Source organism: Phaenicophaeus curvirostris, chromosome 7, assembly GCF_032191515.1.
Source record: "Phaenicophaeus curvirostris isolate KB17595 chromosome 7, BPBGC_Pcur_1.0, whole genome shotgun sequence".
In the NCBI taxonomy this organism is placed as follows: Eukaryota; Metazoa; Chordata; class Aves; order Cuculiformes; family Cuculidae; genus Phaenicophaeus; species Phaenicophaeus curvirostris.
Genome location: NC_091398.1, coordinates 20,984,042 through 21,011,926, shown reverse-complemented (window position 1 = coordinate 21,011,926; position 27,885 = coordinate 20,984,042). Strand labels below are relative to the sequence as shown.

The 27,885-nt window shown below is 36.6% G+C and overlaps 1 protein-coding gene across 5 annotated transcripts in view; it reads left to right on the top strand.

The window, feature by feature from the left end:
- The window catches only part of UBR3 (ubiquitin protein ligase E3 component n-recognin 3), a 111,844-nt gene that overhangs the window by 20,652 nt on the left and 63,307 nt on the right, over positions 1-27,885 (top strand). For all 5 annotated transcript variants that reach the window (XM_069861135.1, XM_069861134.1, XM_069861132.1 and 2 more), the window contains 14 exons: positions 3,673-3,803; positions 9,081-9,309; positions 12,321-12,500; positions 13,667-13,800; positions 15,138-15,224; positions 15,811-15,876; positions 15,963-16,052; positions 16,743-16,871; positions 16,960-17,012; positions 17,667-17,800; positions 18,271-18,358; positions 19,795-19,934; positions 23,146-23,242; positions 24,143-24,284. In XM_069861135.1, coding sequence (XP_069717236.1) covers positions 3,673-3,803; positions 9,081-9,309; positions 12,321-12,500; positions 13,667-13,800; positions 15,138-15,224; positions 15,811-15,876; positions 15,963-16,052; positions 16,743-16,871; positions 16,960-17,012; positions 17,667-17,800; positions 18,271-18,358; positions 19,795-19,934; positions 23,146-23,242; positions 24,143-24,284 — 1,700 coding nt within the window. The remainder of the gene's footprint in view (positions 1-3,672; positions 3,804-9,080; positions 9,310-12,320; positions 12,501-13,666; positions 13,801-15,137; positions 15,225-15,810; positions 15,877-15,962; positions 16,053-16,742; positions 16,872-16,959; positions 17,013-17,666; positions 17,801-18,270; positions 18,359-19,794; positions 19,935-23,145; positions 23,243-24,142; positions 24,285-27,885) is intronic.

The following is a 27,885-nucleotide window of genomic DNA, read 5'->3' as shown; positions in this document are numbered from 1 at the left end:
GCAAATTCTAAAAAAGAGTAGCTAGTGAAACGATGGTAATTGGCAACTTTGATTTTCCCTTGAGTGAATAGCTGTCTGGATGTCTAACCAGTCATTTTGTAACCTTTGTGTTGTAAGCTTTAAAAATTCATTCAGTTTTCACTGTGTGGCTGGTAAGGTTGCAGCACAGCTTAGGAAATAAGTTTCTGATGTATTTGTTCTTAAATTTTTTTTTCATTGTGCTGCTCTGCAATGTGATTGTACTCACAGCCAGGCGAGAGCGGTTCTTTCTGCTTCTGGTTGATATTTCTGTACTGTTCTAGTAAAATTTAAGAAAAGATACTTGAATGAAGTCTCCTTTGCAACAGCTCTGTTATTTTTCTGGATTGAAATTAGTCCTCTGTGCAGTTTATAGTCCAACATGAGCAGTGATCGCATTGAGGTCAGTGCAAGTTTTGATTGAAGAATGACCATAGGGCTTCCTAGTGTCTAGCCTATCCTGTGCTTGTCCTTGACATGGTTTTGTGCTGAAAAGTGTTTAAATAACACTACTTTAAAATAAAGAACCCATTGTTAGGGTTTTTTGTTTCTTTTTTTGTTTGTTTGTTTTTAATATGAATATGAGGAGACTGACATAGGAGGCACAAAAATTGCTAGCCTTGAGAAAAGAATATTTGAGTGGAAAACTTGTGGTGAAAGGTGGAGTAAAATTTCTGGAAAGGCTTTGGAGTGAAGGTCTGGGACTTGAATTTGAAATGCAGGGCTTCATGAACTTGAAAAGGTAGTGAAGGTGGTGTGAGGAGTACGAGAAAAGTAAGATCGATTGTTTCTGGTGGTTTCAGATTGAAGGAAAGAGCTTAGGAAGCTGGAAAAGTAGAGAACGAAATCATTTGGCAACAGTGTTTTTAAGAGTTGGTCTTAGAAATGGCATGTGAAGGATTATGACAGAGAATAATAAGCAGAAAAGGTGGTAGCTTTGGAGAAACACAGGAAACTTAAACATCCAAAGAGAGCTGTCCTGAATTTTAGCAGCTGCTAACTTGTCTGAAAGATAAGTTAGAGTAAGAAAAAAAGAGCTGATTTTCTGATGCATAGTAACTGATTATGGGAAATAGGCAGGGAGGAAGCTCAGGTGTAGAAGCTGCCAGATCTGAAAACCAGTATTGGCGGCAGTGGCATTTCAGAAAAAGTGATACTTGAATTCAACATTTCATTTCCCCCCAGGGTCGCAGTCTTCCCCCTCTGAGGCATCCCAGCATGGACTGTGCTTATGATGTTGATAGCTCCTAGTATCAGCCCCAGAGGAGGGAGTCTGCCAGTGGGGGAAGGGTAAGTATCTGTTTTTATTAAATATCAAATAGTTTTCTGAAGTTTTCAGTATTCATATTTTATGTCCAATAGGGTATAAAATAAGAGTATGAAAAGAAAATTTTAGAAAACTGAGTATTGAATAAAAACAGATTTACCTTTTTCCATATAGGCAGACTCCCTGTCCCATCCTAGATCTTTAGTGGTACTGTCTTCATAGAGGGTTATTTATATACTGAGGATATCTTGAAACGCTAAGACTTGTATTCCAGAGAGATATTTACAACAGTCTATGGGATCTTTTGTGGCACTAGGAAAGGAGAGAAGATTTCTTTACAGAAAATACAGGTTTTATGGTGAGGTTCACTGATACAGGTATGGGACTGAGTACTGGGTGAGCTTCTGTTTTATTTGATTTTTAGACTGCATCCTGCATCCATCTTAAACATCAGATATTTAAGACTATTTTAAACCCACAAGCACTATTTTTTTATTTGTTGAAAGAAATTTAAAATCTTGTGATGCTTTTCACAAGAGTGGAAACATTAATCCCAGTGTTCCTGACAAATTTTCCAAGTTGGATAAGAGCATTCTGCCTACTTAAATTCTGTAGCAAGTATAGGTGGATATGTGTTCTTCCATCCCTGTCTGATACTGATGTGTAAAGAATTGGATATGTACTGTTCAACTGTGATATATGTCAGAGAAAGCTGTGCATCAGTGACAGGTAGTGTTGTCAGTTGTCTCCACGCCTGGTGTTCTCAGTCGGGCATTTGGTGTGCTCCTAAACCTGTGCTCTCTGTTCTGTGGACAGAGGACTTCAGTTTGAGTGGCTACCAAGCTTTCACGGACAGTAAAATCACATATGCAATTTCTTGACAAGAGACGAGGGACAGAACGTAAATGATCACCATATGTTTGGCACAGCAGGTGAAGTGTAATGCTTTACAGAATATTTTAATATTAAGTTATCTTTCATGATTATGTGATGGTAATTTTTTGTTCCAGTGCTTGTAGAATATATTGAATAAAACATATTCTTCTTTTTATGTGGCTTGCTAAGAGTCTTGAAGAGATCCCTAAAATTTAATTTATTTGTTATTTCTTATGATCTTTTGCCATTCCTGAGGTATTTTGGGCTGACAGTCACTTGATGGGGGATCTCTAATCTTTGCCAGTGGTGGAAAATGGAGGCTTAGGCAAAGCACAAATGCCTACCTTGCTTAGGACAGGCAGAAAGCTATCCAGAGCTATCATCCAGAACAATCCAGAGCTGTCGTACTTCGGTGAAGAGGCAAGTCTTCAAGGCCAGATGATGTTCAGCTTGAGTGCTTTTGAATTTGTGCTTATGGGAGCATTTTGTGTAGTCCCATTGGACTATGAGATTTGGTGCGGGGTACTTCCTCAGTTCTAGTTGACTTCTAGGTAAAAAGGAGCATTATTATTATTATTATTATTGTTATTATTTTCTTTAGTTTTTATATGTTATAGGACTGAACAATGACTCTTGTAGTTTTAAATTGTAAATTATCAACCTTTTGAAGAATGAAAATAGAGAGTATTTATATTTTAGTATTTTTATGTTGTGTTAGGCCATAGCTTCGTGAGCAGTTTATTCTAGCAGAGGTCAGTTTATGCAGCTTTGCAATCAGGAAATTGATCTGCTTGAAAACACAGCTGATAGAATGGAAAGATGAGTTGAGTGCTATATAGGTACCCTACAGGCATGTATTGTCAGTGTGAGTAAGGGGGCAGAATGAATGGCCAGGAGTTGGATGGGGGAAGATGAGGGTGCTGCTTCTGGTATCGTCAGGAGCTGGTGCCTGGTTATCTGGTTATAGTAACTTTTATATTAAAAAACCCCAAACAAACAACATTGTGGTTGGTCAATCAGTACATAGATTACTTTAAAAATAAGACAGCTGATAGAACACATCACTCAACAATAAATTGTGATTTGTTGTTTTGCTTTTTTAATCGAGCTAAGTAGTAGTCTACATAAACTGAGTTTCCCTCAGTGAAGTGGCTGTGTAAATATTGTGCAAGGGACTGTGATTCATTACAATCAGTGGATCTCTTACAGTAAGGTGATATGATTCAGTGCAATCAATGAAGACCAGACTCTATGTAGTAGAATTGCACTGAAAGCTTTAATTGGCTTCTCTGGGAGGTCTTTCTTATTGTTACAGACTGTGATGCTGTGCAGTGTTGACCATGTTAATTTTCCCATATTTTTTAAAAAAAAATATTTACAGAGTTCATTTACCAAGATGTTTTTAAATTTTTATTACTGAGCTGTATATAAGACAGCGCGACTGCACTATCATTGTTTTTAGTTTTAATAATTATTAGATTACGCATCCCCTCCTCCAAATTTTTGTGCAGATCAATCTATCATGGATGTTTTGAAGCATAAATGTTTTCTAGAAGAATTATTATTTTGGACAATAAAATATGAGTTTCCACAGAAGATGGTGACGTTCTTACTCAACATGCTGCCAGATCAAGATTATAAGGTATTTGACGTACTTCATTCAAACTGAAATGTCTTTTTTTTTGTACACATGCTTTCTGTGTATTATGCCTTGCATGAAACCACATATGTATATATCTGAATAATAAGCTGCAATATAATGTATAGATTTTACGTTGTTTTGAGTATTTTTTTAGAGAGTCTAAAGTGTATAGTATTTGAAGAAAGATATGATCAAAACAAGATAGATAATTCTGGAGCAGTGTTATTAATTGTGTTCTGCTTTGTTTTTTTTTTCTTTTTGGCTGTTAGTGCATATTTGCATGTGTTGGATTTTGTTTTGTTTTATTTAACTTTGTAAATTTGGTTCTATGCGTTAAAAGATACGAATCAGGACTAAATGATCCTGAACTGTGGTATTGACTGGTAACTAATCGCGGTGACTTCATTCCTATTGTAACTGATGTAGTTGTCAGTTGTTTCTCTGTATAGGCCATTGCAGTGTGAGTGTTCTTTTTGCAGCTATGCCCTAGGTGATTTTGGCAGCCTTCTAGAGTTTTGCAGTTGTCCATACCAAGTGTCTCCTGGCCTGGAGTCGTGGAGACTGGATGTCATCTTCCCGTTTTAAATCTTGGTGTGCAGCCAGATTTGCTTGTTTGCTCAATGCTTTCCCAAGACCTAGCATACATAGCTATGAGGCTTAACATTTTGCTCTGATCATGTCCTGCCTTTGAGCCATGCAGATACTTTAGACCTTCTCAATCCCTGCTGTGAGGCAAAGATGAAGAAATCCTGAAGTCTAGGCATGCAGACGACTTAAAAAATGATAGTTTATAATGGAACAGCCCTGTGTTTGTGCCCCCTTAAAACGTTGCTATAGAATCATCATAGTATCACCAGGTCGGAAAAGACCTCTTGTATCATTGAGTCCAACCTTGTATCAAAGCAAAGGATATGAAAATGACTTTCAAGGAAGAAAAAGATAAGATATGGGCCTTCAGAAATACACTGCCCACGTCAAGACAGCATTTTGATTTGGGATATCAGCATAGATTCATCTTGGTCTTGGATTCAGCCAATGCACGAGGATACATGGAGGCTTCTGAACTGATGATCTCTTGCCATGAAACTTGAACTTTTCTTGATATTTGGGATCCATGTGGATGTCCAGTTCTCCTGATCCGCTGGGAGCTGAAATCATGCATGTAAAAACACTCCACTGCTAACAGCATATGGAGGGATCTGGTAAGTGTTGCCATGTTTACCTTTTTGTAATATATTGTGTAATAACAATTCCTTTTAATGGTCATGGGATCTTTTTGCCTTTGACAACAAGCCACTGTTATCAGTGCCTTTCTTCACCGTGTTCATAATGTTTCTTCACTACGTACTCAGAATGGATATCATGGGTGTTTGGTTTCTGTACTGACTGCCACCTCTATCTGGAAATAATCCATCTTCACCCCACCAATCTGTATGTTCAGATGAAAGGGTTATTCAAACATTCTTTTTTGTTGTTGTTACCAGTTTCATGTTGTGATTTATTACTAGCACAAATCCTGACTATCTGAAATCCTAGAATCTGTGTTTTGGTTGCTGTGATTGTCTAAAATGTATTTTCCAGTAGTAAGGAAACTCGGAGTGGGGAAATGTACCGCACAGAAATACTAGGAAAGCAGTTACACTATTTTTTACCAAGATACCTGTGCTTTGTTGTAAAACTATATCAATGATGCATGAATTTTAAACATGTCTATGAGGGTTGTGTCTACTCTACCAGGAATGGCTCTGCCTTTTATGTGTGTGTGTACAGAGAGAACATAAAGTTTGGGGATGAATTAGAAGAATATTTTATTTTTCAAGCTTCCATTTAGCTTTTGTGAAGGAAAAGGTTGTTTGCTGCTGAATCATGTTGCATCCTCAAACAGTAGGAATGCTACTGTTACAGGGATGTCAACTGTTCCAAGTGATCTATCGCCATTCTGCTGGTTTCTCTCATCCCATCTACACCACATGTACTGTATTAATTTTTTTCTGTCTTGGCTGTTGTTCAATTTGTCTGATTCTTCATGAGCTAATTTAGCTCATTAAAGCAGCAGAATTCTACTAGGGTTGTTTTTCTGGCAAACTGAGTGAGCTAGCCAGACACTGAGCACGTGCTCTGAAATTGCTGAAATCTCTGACCTCCAGTGTAAACATAGTAGAGCTGAGTGAATCTGCCATGCCCTATGCAGCAGTCTGTGAGCAACCAGTAACCTGTTGCACAGATTTATTTTTAAATAGGAAAACAGATTTCTCTTTTAGGGTTCCCAGTATTGAAAAGAGGTGTTGAAAGGGGTGGGCTAAAATCCTGGGTTAACCGGCTCTTCCCTCCCTCCACCCTATTGCATATGAGAAATGGAACAACAGTGTGGTCTTTGCTTTACAGGATTTGTGCCCAAGGCGTCCCTTCCAGTACTCTCTGACATTTGAAGCTTGGAAGACTTACAAGTGAAGAAAAAGAAAACAGAGGAGAAATATACCAGAGCTTCCAAGACATTAGAGGTGTTGTGATATGGACAAGGTTTCAGCAAGAATCAAAGCAAAAGAAATGGAACTAAGGCTCATGTGACCAAGGAGAAGGCAGAGAAGGGGTTGGTGATAAACAGGAAGCTGACGGAAGAGTGTAAATCGTCCTAGAGCAGAGCCTTGCTGAAATCTGGAATACTGGATGTAGAGAAATGCAAAAGCATCTGGTAGAAATAATTAATCAACAAACATAATAATCAGAACTGTTGTGCCTCGTCATGCACTTCCCATAGCGAATGTTGAGGCAGCTGTTGCAGCAGTAGGACTTTACTAAGCCTTGGATATGCCTTACTACATACTGTGTAGAACCGTTTTTCTACTGGAAAATTAATTTTAGCATAGCTTTCACCTGGCACAATAATCTTTTTGTTTGCATTGAAAAACATAAACACAGGAGATGCGAGTTCTGACAGAAACATGGCATTGATGTTAGGCTTCTAAAAGTTCTGCAGTTGTTGAGTGTCCACCAAGAGGAAAGACCAGATAGAAAAATTAATTTTGTTTTTGCATAGGCTAGAAATTTAGAGGCTGCAGAAGATCACAGAGAGTTAGTCAGTGAAGGTAACTAAATATACAGAAAACAAATCTGTCTTAGGAAACCACTTCTTACAACTGGTGGTGAGCTGAATAAGTATTTGGCAATGTGTTATGTCAATATCTGCATTCTTGTGCCATTCTGGTTTTTTCCTTAGTCGTGTACCAGCTTTGGCTGCTCAAAGGCAGGATACTGAGCTGGATAGACTTATTTGACCTACTGTGGCTTTTTTCTTTTTTTTTTTTTAATACATGTACAACACTTTACCGCAGTATTTCAGATTTTTAATGTCTGGAAATGAGCTGAATTTCTTCCTTGCAAAATTGGAAAGGGTTGTATTTGTTCGTTTAACTTCCAAGTGAATGTAGGAGTAGAGCTTTGTCTTTTCTTAAATGTATTGCAGAGTCTCTATTATTGTGCTATATTGATAGTGAATCTACAGTACTTTTGGAACTTCATTATTCAATTTGAGGGAGACAGAAAATGTTTTGATGCATGCTGATTTAAAATAAGTACATAAAAAATTCCAAAATTTTTCCTTAGAGGAGGGCCGTGTTTTTGCAGTCCACTTGAATTGAGTGCTATATAAAAGAAGTAAAATGTAGCTTATACATCACAGAACCTGAGAATCCTATTTAATCGTAATATAGTGTGGAGAAGTAATACATAAAGTATACTATTAATTACTAACTTCTTAAAGTATCAGGTGAGGTGTGTCATTCGTGCCTGAGGCTTAACATTAATAGCATAAAAATTCTGATGTTATTCTAAGTGTCATTGCTGGTGATTAAAGTTGTGTTATGCTTTAATTTAAAGGAAGTCGTATGATAGGTTGTTTTGCCTTGGAACACCAGAATAATCTTGTTTTAACTCTGTACGAGTATTGTGAATATGTTGATCTGAAAAGGCTTTAGCTGAAAACGGTTACCGTTGTGCCAGGTGCTGCGTGTAGAAGACACTTGAAATTATACAGGTTTCTATCGTTGTTGACCAGCTATAGGAGGGCAAGTTAAGCAGGGTTGTAGCGTTTCTTGCCATGATGTACCCATCCCCACCCTGGTCCATTTTATTGGACAGGCAGCTTTATTTTTGAGGAAATTTTCTGGAAGGCGTGGGCTTTGTGCCCAATAGCAGCATTACAGCATCATGATATTTTTGGAAATGTTTTCTGAATGAGAATAACATGGTAGTCCTATAATAAAAATAGGGGAGCACTGAGTCTGAGGCAGGTAAAATAGAGTAGGAATTTGTATACAGTCTGGTGAAAAGACAGTTGCCTGAGGGCGGTTTTAAAGTTTCTGATTTTATGCTTACGAAAGGTTAATACTTCCAGAAGAAACAGACAGGGGATTTTAGACTTAGAGCTGAAAATTTTCGTCACTGTGTGGCTTGTATTATCTCTTCATATTAAGCCAAGCAAGTCCAGATGGTGTTAATTCAGAACTTAAAGTACTAAGTGAGAAGTGATTTCAAAGCTGGCAGATATGCACACATGTATATGCAGTGCAAAAGTTTGGCTTATGAAGCAATCTGAGGCTAATGGAGTGGGACAAGAAATTGTACTACAATTTTTATGTATATGTATTGATACATTTAAATACAGATCTGTTTAAAAAAGAACAAACCAAAAAGCCAGTTATGTAAAGAATAGCAAAGCTTGCTGATGACTGTAATTATTGGGGATGTTGTGATAGCAGATGAGATTAAGTGTTGAAATGTCATCCTGGACAGATGAATGAAAACCTTACTCCATGGAAGGGTGGATGCAAGTGATAAGGTGGCTTTATTAGGCACTGCTAATCTCATTGTTCACGTTGCATCATTTTGGGACGCTTGTCACTGTTTCAGGGTGTAAAAAAATTAGGATAAGTTAACTATTGGAAGTTTACTGTTTTCACAGGTATATTCAGGCTTTATATTCTTTGTTTCAACATTCTGGATTTTTTTTTGGTGTTGGAAGTGTAGAATATATATATATTTTGGGATAAGGTAATAAAATTGGAGGCTTAAGTTACCCCCTCTATAGATGGGTCTCTTTGTGAGGACTGCTTCTAGAAATTTGATGTGGAATACTTGGACCTCAGTTTTGCTTTGTCGTGGCATCTGGTGTTTCCCAGGATGTGTTAACTGTATTTTTGCAAAGGAAGGTTTATAATGGAAGAAAGTGATATTTTTTTGTGTGGTGCTTATTAGTGTAAAATCCTTTTTAATTTGCAGATTGCTTTTACAAAAACTTTTGTTCAGCATTATGCTTTTATTATGAAAACACTGAAGAAAAGCCATGAATCAGACACAATGTCTAACAGAATTGTGCATATCAGCGTTCAGTTGTTCAGCAATGAAGAATTAGCACGCCAAGTAACAGAAGAATGTCAGCTGCTGGATATTATGGTCACTGTTCTGTTATATATGATGGAAAGTTGCCTTATTAAAAGTGAATTGCAAGGTAGGTTGGTTTGTTTGTTGCTTGTTTCCATGGATAATAAATTGATTAGAGAGGAAACGTAATCTCTCTATTCAGTTGTCAATTGACAGCTCCCAACCTCAGCCCAAAAATACACCGGATCTATCAATATATGGTAGAGGCTGAGTCTCAGTGTGTCCTATAAATGTAAAGATAGTTAGCAAGAGTGATACTGATATTTTATCTTTTTGATTGTAGAGTTTTCTTTTTTTACGAGTGTCATATAGTTTAGAATAGTGTTTTACCTTGTAGATGCTTCATTTGTGGGGTAAAATGCATAAATACTACATATGAACTCATTTGAATGAGAAACTATATATGCAGGTTGAGACCTTTATTAATTTAAGAAATAGCTTGTGAAATACTTTTAAAAATTTTAAAATAATTAAAATATATTAATTTTTCTCACCTGCCTTAAAACCTGATATAATTAGAGAAGAATGATTTAATACTTTGTAAATATAATCATTTGATCAATCTTTTGGTTGACAGAGTGGCAGTTTGAATTTGGACTAGTATACACTGTGCAACTCTTCTAGTGAAAACAACTGCCCCCTTTCTACTCTCCTCGTTTTACCTGTCCTTCTCTGAAAATTGTGTCACAGTGAATCTTGCTGACTTGTTTTTCATGCTTTCATATAGCTAACAGACCACAGACTTCTCAGCCCCCTTAATCCTAATTTGAATTTGAAAATACCCTCTAGATAGGCTGACAGCATCACCTTCTGCATGAAATTGTAATTTTTCTTATCTGAAGCACCCTGTGTCTCTGAGTCCACTCTGTGTATAGCCTAGCACAGACTGACTGTGACTGTGCTGAAGTGGGAAATCCTCCCACTCTAAAGAGTGCCCTCGCTCAGCTGTGTTTTGACATGAGAGGTTTTTATGTTGCACCACATGGATTGCTTCGGAGTATTCACAGGAAAATGTTGAATCTTCAAGAGTTTGTATATCAACTGACTTCTGTGAAACCGATGCCATATTGGTGGAATGTAGTTTAAAACTCTTTCTAATCATCTTCTGAATGTTGCTTGTTGGTCAGTATGGGAGCTTGCTGGCATGGTGGTGAGGTTCTCTAATGGGTCAGAACTTGCAGCCAAACAGGAATGTGACTGTGATGAGACGTTGGCTGCAGAAACTTCCTGGTAATTAATGATGTATGCTATAGCTAGTAAGTAAAATAAATGTCAGATGTATCTGTGATAGGTTTGTGAAAAATGACTTACCCCTGGAGCAGCTGTCTCAAGACACTAAATTACCTGCTTCCTTTCCTCAACACCAGTGATTTCTTTTAGTTAAGATTCCATCAAGGAATCTGGCTGGTGCTTTTCATTGTTCAAAAAATTTCCTCCTCACTACTTTATAGATGAGGGGTTGGGCATGCTGTAAATTGACAGAAAAATGTTAATAAAATACTTTATTATTTTCCCCTCCCCCCCCCTTCTTATTGGTGGTCTTTTGCGGCTCTGTGGGTTTATATCTTGTGTTTAGTTCAAGGTATCTCTTATGATGCTGGAAACAGTGAGAAGTCTGTTAGAAATCTGTGCCGGTGAGGTAAATGGAGAAGAATGCAGTTTGTGTAGCTAGTGCAAACAAGTGGGACGTTCAGTATCTGAATGAGATTAAGTTTTCAAATCCAGCCAATGGATAGATGAAGAAAACATGTTGGAGAGTAACAAGGAGAACCTGGAGCACGGATTGGATCTGCTATTGCATATTTAATTTACATTGCTCACAGATCCTAATTGTCTTTTGGACAGTTGACACTTGTTAAAAGTACACAGTTCATTTTGGATGAACAGTGACAAACTGCATTTGTGAGACAGAGTTGACCTAGGAGCTGTGTTACTAGTTTGGAAAGTGTTACTAGTTCAGCTTATCTCACTCGCACGTGGTGTGAAAGGAGAAATATGGGAGTGGGTGATAAAACTGGTTCCCGAGAAAGATTTATGCCCTATGCTCCGAGACTATTTTTCTTCTGTAAGCACTTTCCTCCTACTAAACTTTTCACGGGAGAAGAATTTATACTCTAAGGATAAAGTTTTGCTAATGGTTCATCCTTTAAAAAACTCTCTCTCTGACCTTGCATTGACCCTGGCTTGTAGAGTACCCCGAATAAGAGGCAATGTCAGTGCAGATTTGAAGTATCTTTGGCTTGGTCTAATCTATGCTGGGGCAGAGAATCAGCCACATGTAACTGTTGGCTCTTTGCAGAGTCCTTCAGTGGGTTCGGGCAGAGTCAGCTGAGATGTTACCCTCCTGTGCTTGGACAGGCTGTCTGAGCACATGGGAACGAGGCAGCTGAGCAACCAGACCTAGCTTCCTTTCTTCACAAATGTACCACGTAATGATACAGAGATTAAAGAGTGCGTGATCAAATGTGGCAGAGAAGCTTGAGAAGCTCCACAGAGCACTTCTGGCTTCTGGTTCCTTCCAGTTTAATAGACAGCAGTCAGTCTTAAGGAATGGAGCTCTGTTACATTCTGGTAGCGAGAAAGTGGCTGTTCATAGCTGTGTGCAGCTCGAGTAGTGTATCTTTTGGGATGAAATCTGCTGTATTCTTGGAAAGTAAAACTTGTCAAGGTTAAAAAACTCTGTGACTTCAAGTTAGAAAACCTGTTGATGTAACAGGCAAAAGTAATTTTTTTTCCTTATACCAATGAACCAACAAAATAAAGAACTTCAGACTAAAAAGAAAAAAAGATATTTTCTTCAGTAGTTAAAAACCTTTTGCCTGTTACTTTTGGGAACCTTCTCCTGCCTTAGTCTGAGGAAGGATACATAAACCCTCTCTCTCCCACATTCAGAGTGGAAGTGCTTTTCTCTGCTTTCCTTCTCAGAATCCACATGCCAACATTACAGTAAACCCCAATTGTTATTTTTTCGTTACCTCATAACTTTATTTAAAAATTACAACAAGGAAAAGAAGTATTACTCCTTTTTCTTCTTCTTCTCTCTCCCCCCCCCCCTTTTTTTTTTTCTCTTAAATCTAGATGAAGAAAATAGTTTACATGTTGTGGTGAATTGTGGGGAGGCACTACTGAAGAATAATACTTACTGGCCCCTGGTTAGTGATTTTATAAACATACTTTCACACCAAAGTGTGGCCAAGAAGTTTTTGGAAGATCATGGTCTTTTGGTGACATGGATGAATTTTGTATCATTCTTTCAAGGTATGTGACTTTTATAATCAGCATTAATAAAAGGTTATTAATACAGTGAACATTCACTGTAGCAAAATCCTTATACTGCTGTCTGTAAATATTTAAGTCAGTAGTATTGTTATAAGCCTGTATTCCTGGAAGGGAACAGCATATTGTAGAAAATAGCTAGATTTGAAAATCAAATTAACAAGGTACCTCTGCCAAATTGGTGTGAGGTTCAATGTTTACTTAGAATCAAAATTTCGATTACTCCATCTATGGCTTGATAAATAATTCCCTATGGTCATGAGCTTCTTACAGAAGTGAGTGCCTGTCGGGAAAATGATGCTGTATGTCGAGTAGAACTTACCTTCGTTCACCTTTTGTCTGTCTGTTGTTGTTTGATCAAATAAGAACTTTTAACATATCCCAAGAGCAACTGTAACTTCAGATTCACCAGAGCCCTGTTTGACTTTCACCTCTGGAAGACTCAAAGTTAAGCAAGCATCTTGGGACCAGGAATGGTGTTCTATAAGTACACTATCTATCTTACATAAAATTCCCATTCCTCAGCATCACCCCATCTAAGATCTAAGGGATCTTTGTCTTGTGTGTACGAGTCAAAGAGCAGCTCCATCACACTTGACTGAGATTCCTGGTGCCAGAAGTCTCAGGTTGTACTGAAAGCACAAACTGTGACTTGTACTAGGAGTGTTTTTCTGTTGAGGTTCAAAATTTAAGTATTGGTTAATTAATCTGATAAATCTCTTAGTGTTGCTGTGAAGAATTTTTTTTCTTTATTATTCTTTAAAAAAATATTTAAAAATTGTGGACTCTTTAGTACTGGTAAGTGTTCTGCCTAGAAAGAGGACCAGATATTTTCTATCCTAATGTTCACATTGACTAAGTGAGGTTCAAAGTAGAAGGGCTGCAGTCCATGTTAACATCACCTGAACAGCAAGAACCGCAGTTACTAGCCAATCTACATCTATTGTTCTTTCCTGATCTATTTCTGTTCAAACTTTGATGCTTGTTCTCATATTTTATCCATTATTCTGCTGCTAGGTAAGATAGATTGATACAATTTGTGGTTTTTTTGTATTTATAGGTATGTGAGTGCATAGCACTAAAAATATTGCATTCCACTTAGCTCTAGTTAAATATTTGATTGTATAACTCTGCTTAAATCTTTGAAGGTATGAATTTAAATAAACGAGAATTAAATGAGCATGTGGAGTTTGAATCACAGACATACTATGCTGCCTTCGCTGCTGAGCTGGAAGCCTGTGCCCAGCCGATGTGGGGTCTTCTGTCACACTGCAAAGTTAGGGTAAGGCTAACACCTCGCTGTTGTTATTCTTGGTTTTATTCATGATGTATTCTAGAGTTATCAAATCTGAAAGGTCTGTATGTTTTATGTTTGAAAAGACTTGGGTTTTGCTCTCTTTGCCTACCACATATGTAAAACTGTGATCAAACTAGATTCTGTGTATAGTGAGTGTAGAATTTGTACTTGTACCTAATTTATTGTCTCCAGAACTGGGACTACAAATTCAGGATGTATAGTCATTCCATATGTCTGTATGCATGGAAAAACTTCTAATCAGATGAAGAACTAGATAAATATCTCTGCGTCATTCTGCCTTTGTTCAGTGGTAGGGAGATACGTAAATTGTCCCTAATGTGGTTCTAACGTTGATTGTGTCTGCAGATGCATATTTCATTATAATAGTAAAGGGAGTAACTTATGGGTTTGTGTTGTTTTACTGACAATCTGAGATGAAAGCCTTTTAGGTTCTGACATCTCATGGTCTCCTAAAGTAGAGCAAAGAGTTGTTACTATTTGTTAGACCGTAAACTGTATTAAATTATAGTAAAAAGCGGATCTGTCAGCTTATAGGGATACTTAACATGTGGAAAAAAACTTTATGGTTAGTTTTTTTTAAGTACTTGTCTTCAAAATCGGCATATTAGGATACATAATAGCGTCTGTGAGACAGTAATACTCGAACTGAACTGTGCACTTGAAAAATGTGTGCACGTGCACCATTCAACTTCAAAACATTTTGGATTGGGCAGTTGCAAAAGCCTTTCCGTGATGTTAGTTTTACTGCTACTTTAGTAATGTATTAATTTACGAATCTAAATTATCTTTGAAAACTGAATTACAATTTCTGGCTTTTTTGAAGAATTGATTTTTTTTTTGTTTGCTTAGGGTTGGGAAAGTCTGCCTCTTGTTCGAGGCCTGTATGTTTCCCTGCTCTGCCTGTTGGCTTGTCTGTCATGTTTTCACTCCCATGTTTGAACCCTTTGCTCATCCTCAGTGGATCTGAAAGTGTTTTAGAGATTACTGGATGTTAGCCATTCCTTTTGGTTGCATGGAAAGACTTTTTTTATGCTTGCATCTCTTTTTTGTAAAAATAAATGGGTAAATTTATGCACTAGGACTAGCTGACCATTCTGAAGATGCCTTAATTCTCACAGTCAAATTGACTATTTTCTAGAGCAACGATGAAACCATTCTAGCACTTCCTAATTTCCATATGATGAGGGCTTAGATTATGCACTGTAAAAATATTCTTGAAATAATCCTGTTTATTTGTAGTAGGAAAACAGTGGTGCTTAACTGTATTGGCTTGTGTATTACGCTTGTTTCTCTTGCTGCAGGAAACACAGGAATATACACGAAATGTTGTCAGATACTGCCTTGAAGCACTTCAGGACTGGTTTGATGCTATCAACTTTGTAGATGAGGTAAATATCCTTAGTGAATTTAGTCAAAGAACTCTGCAGATCTGATTAAACTTCAGAGGTGATACCTGCCCTCTCTGCCCTTCCCTTAAATTAAATCGTGGTCCTAAGTACTGACTGAAAAAGGATTGGCTTGCTGAAATTAGACTTTGTAGTTACTAGTTGCAGTGTTATGTGCCAGGATCCTTAATTTGTAGAGTCCTAGTGAATTAGATTTGCTAGCGCAAGCTTCAGCTGCATAAGTCTCAAAAGCAGTGCCACTAAGGTACTGCTCTTCTGCTCAATGAAGAGCTGAAGCAATGGCAAAACGGAAGTCATAGTGAGGAGCAGCTTTGCCACCGTAGCAATTCAGCGGTTTGCCGCCTCAGTTCAGAGTGTCATTAGCTACTGGCGGCTTAGTAAGAGGATAAACAAACAGCTGTGTGGATAAGGGAAATTTCTGAATAATCGGAAAGTGCAGGGGGATGAAGTGATACTAGGTTAGTGGAAAGTAAGTCTGTCAAGGTACTGTTCTTGGTGGTTGTGACAAAGGCATTTGTAGGTTTGATTTTTAATATATGATATTAAAATATCTTTATTTTACTTCCAGCCAGCTCCCAACCAAGTTACTTTTCATTTGCCACTGCACCGTTACTTTGCCATGTTTCTAAGTAAGGTAAGCACATGTTTTAGTCACACAAGATGGATATTCCCTGTTGAGTGCAATTATTCAGTACATCATGTGCTTGCTTTTGTTTCTAGGCTGTCAAATGCCAAGAATTAGATCTGGATACTATCTTGCCAGATCAGGAGATGCTGATGAAACTAATGATTCACCCACTTCAGATTCAGGTATGGGCAGACTTCTGACTTGGATGCAGATGATAGAGTTATACCACGAAAAATAGTTGCTGTCCGATTCTTCTAACCCCAGTCATTTAAGCCCTTTCAGAAGTATTTAACAAAGGGGAATATGTCCTAGTTGTGGAGTATCAAAATAAGGAATATGTGAGAATAATAAGTAGTTAGGATAAACTCTTTTTTTTTTTTCTGCTTCCTATTTCTAAAATCAAATATGTGACATTTGATTATCATTCTCTGAGAAATATGATGGTAATATTCACTAGAGCACTTTGAAAAGGTCAGGAAGAACCAGCTCTTTGAAAACACGAAATGTATTTAAGTGGCAGTAAGCAGTAGTTGTAATCACTGCTTTTATATCTAACTTTTCTTTAAACGTGATGCCTTCATCTCTTCAAGATTTTAGTAAATAAACACATAAATCACTTTAATTGCTTCTATTGTCTGAAATACCATACTTCCATGTAAGAGCATATCTGTTTCATAAACTTACAGTGGTTCCTTTTCATTTCTTACTCCCAGGGAGAAGTAAATTAGTATAAAAAAGTGTAGTTTTATGTAAAGGTGTAATGTGTATATATGTATATGTGTGCTAATTTGTTGTTGATCTGCTAACGTTGAACTTAACAGTTCAGAGATATTCAGCTATTTAACTTGTTTTCTTTTCTTTTCCCTGAACAGGCAAGTCTTTCTGAAATTCACAGCAATATGTGGGTTAGAAATGGCCTACAAATTAAAGGACAGGCTATGACTTATGTGCAGTCCCATTTCTGCAATTCAATGATTGATCCTGACATTTATCTGCTGCAAGTAAGTTTTATGTTCTCTGAGATGCCCAGCCAATGCTTGTTTACAAACAAACTACCGAATAAAATGAATTTTATTCTTCTTTTCACAGGTCTGTGCCTCTAGGCTGGACCCAGATTATTTTATTTCATCTGTTTTTGAAAGGTAGGGTTAAAAGATGAATGCTCATGTTCAAAGTTGTGCTAGCTGTTCACTAATTTTTGCCATGTGAAAGAAGAAGTGGATATCCAATGCACATCTTCAGTAGTACAGGTCTGCCTGGCCAAAGCTGACATTTACCTAAAGGCTCTGCTGAAAGAGGTATCTCAAGGTGTAACATTGATATTATACAGGAATGGTTTTTGGTTTACAGTGTAGTAGTGAAACTTCAGTCATCTGCTTCCTGAGCATGTTTAGAGTATTTTTAAGTTTTACACATGTTCACATGCAGTCTTTCAGGATATACTGCCTTGGAGTAGATAAATAATTAGCTGCAATAGTAAGAGGCAGAGAAAGAATGTCTGCTTTTCTGGACAGAATAAAATTGGGGTTTGAAAACAGATTAATTTTTATTAGCTTTTATATTTTTATAAATATAACATATATTCATGTGGAGTAAGTATCACTACAGTACACTGCATAGATAAATAAAAATCTAGATTTAAAGATGTGGAGGGTTCATGTGTGTTTGCATATTATTGCCTTATATAAGTTTCATTTTGGGTTGTTGTGAGTGATATCCTGAGTTTACCAGTACATTTCACATTGGTGTTGTTATATTGGAGAGTGATGTTTCTGACTTCAGTCTTTGCTGTGTAGATTTAAGGTGGTAGATCTGTTAACGATGGCATCACAGCATCAAAATACAGTTCTTGATTCAGAACATGAAAGGTCCATGTTGGAAGGAGCATTAACGTTTTTGGTCCTTCTGTTAAGTCTTCGTTTACATTTAGGTAAGAATCACTGCTTTGGGAATACTTGTATGTAAATAGCATGCCTGATCACTTATATTCAACATTTAGTAGCAACCATACAGCTGATTAACTATGTAGTAACTTAAAGCATGGAATGCTTTATTTTGTTTTTGCCTTTACTGAATTTTGATCTCTTATGAATTGGAAATAGACATAATACATAGAAATGGAGAAAAATGGCTTTCATCCAAGTGGATGATTCATGTATGTGATCATATGAAGGATTGTTGTCTTTTTCAGAAAGACAGCAATTTTAGCTTGAACCTGTCGTTTCTGACTGAGATTGTGTCATTACATTTGCCCCCTGCCCTTTTCTTACTGTATGTTTATAGCACTGTATCATGACTTAATATTTGCATCAAGTTTAACTTGTGTTTAATGACAAATGTATGCTGAGTATGTTTTAAATTCATGGTATTTTAATGGTTTTTAAAATGTTATTGTTCTAGGAATGACAGATGATGAGATCCTCAGAGCAGAGATGGTAGCCCAGCTCTGTATGAATGACAGGACACACAGTTCATTATTGGATCTCATATCCTTGGAATATATTAACTAATGTGCATGAATGAGAATGACAGGTACCTTGATAGTAGTGGGATTTTCGAGCCTGAACAATGTGTTTTCAGCTTATGGGATTACAACAAATTGTGTAAAGGTGTGTTTGCATAGACTTATCAGCAAAAGTATTTGATCCAGCTTAGTTTTTTCTTACAAAATATGCAATACTTTGTAAAAGTTTTAAATTATTTTTCATACAAAATACCGAGCTGCAGTTTTTATTATTTTTATTATTTTTATTATTTTTTTAACATGACAAAAGTCTTTTAGGTGTAAGGTGAAAAGTCTGTTTTCCAGGGACATTGTAGAAAGTTTTGCCGAACGTCACCTTATCTGAATTTGAGCCTTTCATTATAACTATATGCCAGTACAAAAAGAAGCCACTCTATGCTATGTTGGCTTTTGCAATCGAGAGCTGAAAATGCAAATAACAATTCTGAATGCTGCTTTGAAATTAGAGTAATTCGAATTAGAAATGTGTTACAGGGTAAAGCATCTTACTTGAAGAATATAGTGCATACTCCAAGAGTGATATGGTTCACATTCCCAAGGAGCTGAATACGAATACACAGGTTTTACTGCAATTGGTATATTCGGTTGTGTAGACAAAGTAAATAGCTTGTGTGATCACCCAGAAGAGCTTACAATCCAGGGATAGGCATTGAGCAAAAACATTAAGAATTTATGAAGTTAGGAAAGGAGGAGGGAGAGAGTTAGAAATATGTAATAAGAATTATTTATTATTGCGATAAGACTTAATAGCTCAAGCTCTTAAGTATTTAAAATAAATGAATTGCTTAAAGCAATTCACTTAAGCTAGTCACTTAACTATGTTAAATAAGTGAATCATTTATACAAGCAATTACTTGTCACGAAGCAGAAACTTCCTTATTTGCAAGTGCTACTTGTGATTTGGGGTAATGTCAGTAAGTTAATTAAGTATTGCTAGCAAAAATGAGAAATAGCCAATCCAAAACAGTGTTACTTATTGTATTTATGGATCCCAAGGTTTTTACTTGCTTTTTCTGCACTTAGCTGTAAATGCATAATAGTCTTGCTGTGGGGAGAGCTGAAGTGTTACTAAATAAAGGCAAGTACAAAAACTTAGACACTATACACACACACACATGCTATAGATAGAAGTATTTATTTCTCATTTAGTACTTACCTCTTGAGCCAAGTATGAAGCAAGTGTCTTGTTTGAAAACATTTATTGTCATAGATAGGAGGCTTTAATTCACTTTGGTAACAGTTCTTGTTCATAGCAGCTGGAGTGTACAGACCTCTTGTGGTAAACACAGAGCACTGCCAAAACGTAGACTTGGAAATGAGAGGCTTAAAATGTCGAGGGAGGTAAAATGCTGTGTTCTGCAACTAAGTTAACTTCGCTTTCCTTAATGCAAACATTACATTCCAGAAAACCCTAATCCCAAAAGTGGTATTATTCCAGGAAGCTTAAGCTTTGAATCTGTCTTGTCAGCAGTTGCTGACTTTAAAGCTCCTGTTTTTGAACCTGGAGGCTCCATGCAACAAGGAATGTATACACCTAAAGGTACAGTAATCATTGTTCTCTTATGTTTAGCAGTAAGATGCTTAAAAAGAGTTTTTATCTTAAGAAAAATCCAGCCCACCAAACAAGGGTAAATCCCCTCTCCCCTCCCCCCAAAAAACCCAAACCCAGCACCACCAAAAGCCCACAAAACTTGTTTGACTTTTTCATTATTGTCTTTTACATTTATTTAAAAGCTTTGCTAAAGACAGTTAAACGGTTTTAATAACTTCATTTTGATCTAGAGTGAAAATAAAATTCTTGTATTAATCAGGTATCCTCAGAGAGCAATGGAAAAATGGACAACTGAAAAATTATTTGTATTTGACTGATCTGCATAGGTAATCATTCATGTGATTTAAAAAAAAAATCTGGTGTATGTTCAGTACAGTTTAGAACTGCTTGTGCTAGGGATGTGTCAGTTGTGAAAATAGTTTCTTTAAACTTCTTCACATTTTGATTATGAAAGATATCATGATACATAATATGAAAGGAAGAATTGCTTAACTATCTTAGTGGTCTATAACATCTTTTCCAGTCAATAGTGAGGGTCTAGGAAAAGTTCAGACGAGACTGGTTATAGCGTATTGTTCTAAATTGCTCTACAGTGCAAAAATGAGAAGTTGCTTCCCCATACCAGCTTGTCTCTAAATTGGATGCAACATAGTGCTGGTGTATCAAAGGAGAGGAAGAATTTAACAACTCAGTGTTCCATTACTGTTTCCTATCATGGAGCAGATAAGCCTGTAGGAATCTGAAATGCTCCATGTGCTCTGTTTGTGCTTCAGGTCATAGAAAAGCTGTAGAGAGATTAACTTCCTCCTCTTCCGGGTACTTCCCTTGAGAATGGCATAGTTGGTGTCTGACAATTTTGAAACCGTTTGATTTTTAGGCTGTGGGGGTTTTTTTTGTGGATTTTTTGTTATTAATGTTAGTTTAGGAACCAATACTGTACTGACTTGTTTGTCAGCTTTTGTGCTGGGGGACTGATGAGTCAGTGAAGCTCTTACATTTATTCAAATTAACAACCAGTGAAGTAATTCTGTGAAACCAAAGTCTTATGAATTGATTCTTTCTGGTTTCTTGAAGTGTAATTGGGCAGCTTGACACCCGTGTATTCAAAGTAACATTTTTTTTAATGTTCTGTAAACTGCACTCCCTTTAGTCATGTTTGGTTCCTGAAGCTTGTGATGTGCTCGTCTTTTTCATAATAGTGTCGAGGGAAAAAAAAGACTAATAACAGTATTTTTAGTTATAACATTTGAACCTAGAATCAGATTCCCTAAATATTTAGTGAGTTAAGGTGTTTTGATGTTTGGGTTGATTTTTTCTTAACACAGTTTACCTCTGGAGTCGATTGTTGCTCTTAAAAAAACACAAGTGTTTCATCTATAGCAGTGAATATTCAAGTAATATGTAACGCTGTGCAGAATCTCTTTATTTTAAAGTAATAAAAAATAGAAAGCGCATCTGCAGGAGTAAAACCCAGCATGGTTTTCTTGTGTACTGTAGCCTTTTAAGTGTTCAGAATCTTTATAAGACTGTAGAGGTTCCCAAAAAGAGTGATCCAGTTGCTTTTAGGAATTGTAGTTTGTGGCCTGTCACACTTTGAGCAAGTCATGTTGAGATCCATTCCCCCTAACTCCTTGTTTTGCTAAATTTAGAGGAAAAAAGGTATACTTAATGATTGCAGAAGCCCCAGATTTTGCTTCCATTAACCATCAATTAAAAAAAATAATATCAAACCAACTTCCAAAAAAAGACACATTTCTTGTTTCCTGTGGATTTTTGTGCTGAAGAGCTGTGTGTGCATTTCTAATATTGCCCATATGACTCCCTCACTTAGTAGTTTTTCCTTGTGGTGCATTAGCAGCTCACTCAAGCTTGGTCCATGTTTCACACTGTAATAGTAACTCTGTCCAGAAAAAGTGGGTTTTTTGCAAGCTAAGTCTGATTGTGTTCCATACATAGTAGAACCTATGCCAAGTGATCTCTCTCAGCAGTGTACGAGGGTGTCTGTAGGAATGTTAACATTAGCAGGGGTTAATAGGAGTGTGGACTTGTCTTCCCATGTAGGGGAAATCTCAAAAGTGTGATAAAGCTACCTATTTTGTCTGTCAAAACTTCAAAAACTGTTGTAAGTACTCATGTTATGCCTGGTGGGTTTCTTTTTCATTTGATGGGATCATTGAATCTTGCCTTCATGTTGTTGTGTAACGGCAGCTAAACTGTTCCGAACAATTAATAGAATGAACAGCTTCATTTGGCCTTAGGTTGGAAGCTTTGATTGCGAATAAGTTGTAAATAGGAAAAAAAGAAAAGTAGCAGTTAAATGAGCTATCATTACTTATAGTCTGTTTGGACTCTTCTGTGATTGCTCTGAAAAGCCAGTCTGAATGATATTTTGGAGCCACTAAACTAAATGGCGATAACTAAGATTTTAATGCAAAAATAATGCATATCTGTTGATTATAAAACAAAAGCATGTTTGTAAAGGATTGATCATAAATGTTATTTGATAAGAAACTTTGCCATTTGTGAGACTGGGCAAAAAATTGTCGTTGTGGTGTAGTTTGGCTCATGGCGTTTAGTAGTTAAATCTCACCTTCCTGCGAACTGCTCTGCTGTCTTCACTTCCTGTTGTCAAGAAGGCACATGCTAATCAAGTACCAAATGACAAATAATTAAAACCTTTTCTTGCATATACTTGGAAATTAAAAAGAGCAAAGTAAGATGTGTGGAAAAGGTGTTTTGGAGGCCGCCTTCATATGCTTAGCTTTTACTTAGATTTTAATACTAATTTGGATTTTTTTTTTTTAATTTTGGCCTGTGGTACAGCTGTTATTTTATCAGAAGTATATGATTTTTCTTTTTATCTTTTATCTCATGTTTTTGTTATGTAATTGTTGACAAAGAAATCTAGAAGATGCTAAAATAAAGATTATCTGTAGGAAAGTTCTTTGCCTTAATAGATTATAAATTTGCTTAGGAACCAAGAAAAGTATTTTTGGTAAGATTTTGATATCTTGGTAAGCAGTAGGAATTATTAGTATAGGAAGTATTATTTGTAAGAATTAGTAGAAATTACTGTACTTTGCTACAAAAAGTTTATTACAGGATAGAAATTACGTAATTAAAACTAGTTAAGAGAATCTGGAATAATTTGTAAAGCCTGTAAAGAGAGTTTTAATGTGTGACTTCTTTTAAACAACAGCTGAAGTCTGGGATAAGGAGTTTGACCCTGTCATGGTAATACTTCGAACAGTTTACCGCAGAGATGTGCAGTCTGCAATGGACAGATACACAGCATTGTAAGTGGAATCGTTTTAAGAAACATCGTATTGTTGCTCGTTGCACAATATATTTTCTGTTTTCACTGTTTGGTAATGCTAATCATGTTATCAATGTTTATACATTTACAGGCTAAGAAGCAAGATGATTTGGTCTTAATTCTGTCCCTTAACATTCCATCCCTCACAGCCTCTTACCCTTACAGATTTTAATTTCAGCTAGTTTAATTTGGTTGTCTTTTACTTCACACCATGGGAGTACAAATCAGGTTTAAAGACCCCTTATAATCAGCTTAGTGAAATAATCCTGTGCTGCTGTGCCCGGTCTGTTAAGTCAAAAGGTACTCATAAACACGTGCTGTAAGTGAGCAAGGCAGTATTCTGTTAAATAATCGTGTTGTCTACTGCACTGGATTCCAGCTCGTTATTAGAACTGTGGATTCATGTTGAACTTACCTATGAACTTAATTTTTAAGTGTTATGATAGCACTGATCTTGTCAGCTATAGCTAATTAAGTCTAGTGTTTCCTGGTATTGCCTGTAATCTGTTCCTACAGATGAGAGATTTCTGTGTCGTGTGTCTAACTAACGTAGATTTCGTGAGTGAAATGAAAAGTTTTCGATGTCTTCTGTGTGCCTCTCAGAATTAAAATGGAATTCTTAAGTTTATAGCAGTGACTAACTAGTCATTTAACTTTGTAAATAAAGGTCATTTAAATGAGTGGGTAACCCACAGAAGAATTAGACTGGAGTCAGTTTGTGTATGCATTCCAATTTTCTGAATGCTGCTTAGATTAAAAGGCATAGAAATGCTCATTCATTCTAAAGTCGATCTAAACCAAAAGAATGCAGGATAGTTGTCTATAATATTGGCAGTTGTCTACAATATTGCACTGTTTGATGTCTCCTTTATTTCCACAGTTTAAAGCAAAGTGGTAAATTCCCTGGGAACCCGTGGCCTCCTTACAAGAAGAGAACACCTCTACATCCAAGTTACAAAGGTCTTATAAAACTTCTACATTGTAAAACCCTGCACATCGTGCTGTTCACGCTTCTTTACAAGGTATGGTCATAATTCTGCGTCCAGTATCTTATTTCCACTTCTGTAGAACAGGAGTTCTTAGAAGCATGATTTTTAATAGGTTGTTTACAGTATTCATGTTCAAATTTATGGGTTTTTTAATTTTATTTTTTAAGTCTAGTATGGCGATCTTTTTCTACTATTTTTATTTCATTAATGATTGTTCCATATATAAACACACTAAGCGTGGTACCCAAGTAGATGAACAGTCCTACTCTACTTTGAGGAACACTATCTTAACCTTTTGAATTGTTGTTCAGGGAGCATGGTGATGTGAGCAGTGTTCCTTTCACTCTCGCTGCAGAGTTTTAGGTTATGAGTATCGTGTTCAGATGTATGCAACCTGGACAACTTTAGATCTTAAATGGGAAATACATCTTGTAACTGCAGTTGGTTCTAACGTCGCTTTCCAGGTACTTTCAGGCTTTTGGTAATGGTATAACGCTTCTTTTTCAGGACTAATTTAATACCTTTAATTTGTGCTCTGTTTTTGTCTTTGATGGTTGCCTGTTCTCTTTAAGGGATGCGTCCCTTTTTGAACAGTATGTTCATCAGAAAATGGGACTTGGAATCTGTCTTTGTATTTGGAAAGTGCTTTCAATCCTGTGTGCTGCAGAGCCAGATGAGGGCCTATAAAGAGTGGCTTGAGAGTGTAGTGCTTTCCTGAGGCATGCTTTCCTTTTGTGCTCTTATGAAAGCTCCAGCTCCCCTGATGCTCTTGTTTCACTGTTAAACTTCTGTTGACTAGAAAATATCTGTTGATAAGTATTGTATTAACTGTGGTATTCACAAAGAGCCACACTTATTCCTGGCTTTTTCAGTTGATTTGTTTCTCTGGTGAAGTACTGAATATAAGTTGTCAGTGTCTCATTAAGATGTGTGAAGACTTAAGATTCAACCCAAATTCATTCAATAGATTTCACCTTTATGACAGAAAAGGACTTTTTCTCCACAGCTTCTTATTGCTTACAAATTAGTGACTTCAGTAAACTAATGCTATGTAATTAGTGTTGTCTCAAAAATCTAGTTCAACAATGTAAAATATAAGAATTTGAGGGTTTTACTGGTAGTTGTCCCTTAACCATAATACAGTGATATTTGTTATGGTGAAAACTGAATATGATGTGCAGAGACTATTGAATGAAGGTCTTGGAAACTCAGTAGTACAACATCTAATGGTCGGTCATGGTTTTCCATTGTCAGACATCTAGTCTCTTCTCTTGCCAAAATTTAACCAGTGGCTGATTTCATGCTGAATGCCTGTTCTGGCATGAGTTTCCAGGACTGAAGCAAGGACAAAATACATCCTCATTTCCCATGTTTTAAACTTTATTTTATCAAGATGTTGGATCTCACTCTAGCCCAACTATAGACTTGGCAAAGTTCCATTGTGTTGCACGCACAGTGACTATCTGTTTTATTCTGTTAACAATTGAAGTCTCAAGAACATTGGCCCCAGACCTGGCACACCCCACAGCAGAGCTGACCAGAACCTTGCCTGGAGTTGGCAGTACCTTGATTCTCAGGGATTTCCATAGGTTTGGCCAGAGAAGCTGCTGTGTGCAGTATGTTTAACTCCACTTAGCCATGGCCAGCTGCAGGGGCTGGGCTGCTTGGCTGCTGTACTGTGAAGAATGAGGCTGAGGTGTGGTAGTACAAAGTGGAGGCTGAGGAAGGAGCATACCCAGAGAAGGTACTAGATGGGAGGCATACACAAAGGCTGCTGAAAAAAAGGAAGATTTGGGATTATGTGGAAGATGAAACAGTATTTTGGAATGGAACAAAAATGGAGAAAGTAGGGAAGAAAGTCTTTTATTGTCTTGACTTTTGGGACTGCCTACAGAAGAACAGTAAACTACATCTGATGATTCGACTTTTCAGAAGTGTTAGTCAACATAACTTTTGATTCTGACTGGTACAATTGCACACTTTTTTTTTTGTTAACATAATACTGAGCTATTTATTTAAATAATCTCTATGATCTCAGACTTGATTTGGTTTGATCAGATCTTCTTCTCAAACATAATTAAGAAAAACTATCATAAAGCAATATTTGATTTAAGAACTCTGAGATATTTCTGATAGGTATATCTGTATAAGAAATTGGGCCCAATTGAAACCAAGTTGTATTTAAAATTTTACTAGGCTAAAATATTTTATTTGTATATTAGCCTGTCTACAATGATATTTTAAACATGATTTCTCATCCACTTTTTTAGTAACTGGCAGGTTCTTGCCATTTTCTTCCCTTTAAATCAGAATGTTCTCAAGAGGAAAGTTGTCCTGAATTTAATTTCAGCAGCATTGGTTCTTCCTCTTAATGCATTCAAAGCTGTGTTAGAAGAAAGACTTGGGCAATTATTAATTTAAAGATCAAGTTATTTATTATTTGTAATTAAAGAAGATTATATGAAGATAGTTGTGAACAAAATTCACGTTAACCCTTCTGGTGTTCCCAGTTATCCAGGCATCGCTTATAGGATTAGGACTACATGAGGCCTTATGGTGACTAATTGCATGAAAAGGGAGGGAAGGATGGGTGCAGCTCTTTGGTTGTAGTTGGCAGTAATACTAACTGGTCAACTTTACCTGGCACTTCAGCGTTCAAGTAAACCACTGCTTGAACCAAACAATTTTAAGGTACAAGGTTGTTTGTATAGAAACACAAAACTAAATTTTTCTTTTGTGGTGATGGTACAAGGTTAGTTTTTTCCTAAATATAAATTTTAATAAACTTAAAAAAATTAAATAAAATCTGAAGAGTCACAAGTGTTATCCAGAACACCCTTTTTGTATGTTTAGATATACTGAAGTCTTAATAGGCTGAGTAGAATAATGAGTTCCCGTCTTTTAAATGCAATGTGCCTGTTGTCCCATCACATCCAAAATTATGTCTTATTTTGTAGTAGTGTTCTATTACTGTTACTGGAGAGCTGTAGTAATGTTATTAGTCTTATTATTCTTGGCCTACTTTGAACTTTTTTTTATTCTATAGCATTATCACTAATCAGGTATTTTCTTGTCGCATTTAGTCATAGCAAGAGTGAAGTTTACTATATCTTGCTGATGTTTCAGAGTTGATATTCCAAGTACTTGAATAAGCAATTCACTGCTTTTGAAAATAATTTTTTGCTAGATGTATTTTTTTGCACACAATAGGACTCTGAAACTGTTACTGCTACAACAAAATGAAAATTGTTTTACATGCTAACATAGATGCATAGTGTCTACTAAAAATACGCTAGGGTAGCAAGTGTTGTTATGGTGTTCTGCCTTTGCAGTCTTTTCTTTTTGACAGTACTCCTATCTCATGATACAGCACCTATGAGCACAGTGATGAACGGGGGGAAAAAACAAAACGGGCAAAAATATCACATATGGGGCTCAATTCCTGCTACCTTTCCTAGTGCGGCTAACTTGGAAGGTCACGGTTGGAGATAAAATTTGTAGGTAGTAGTATCTTGAGCTTCTTCATATGAGACTCCTGGCTGCTTTCTTTATCTTCCAGTTTGGGCTAGAGATATCCATAGGATTTTTGGCAGTTCTGTTTTTTTTGTTTGTTTTGGGATTTTAGGTTTTTTTT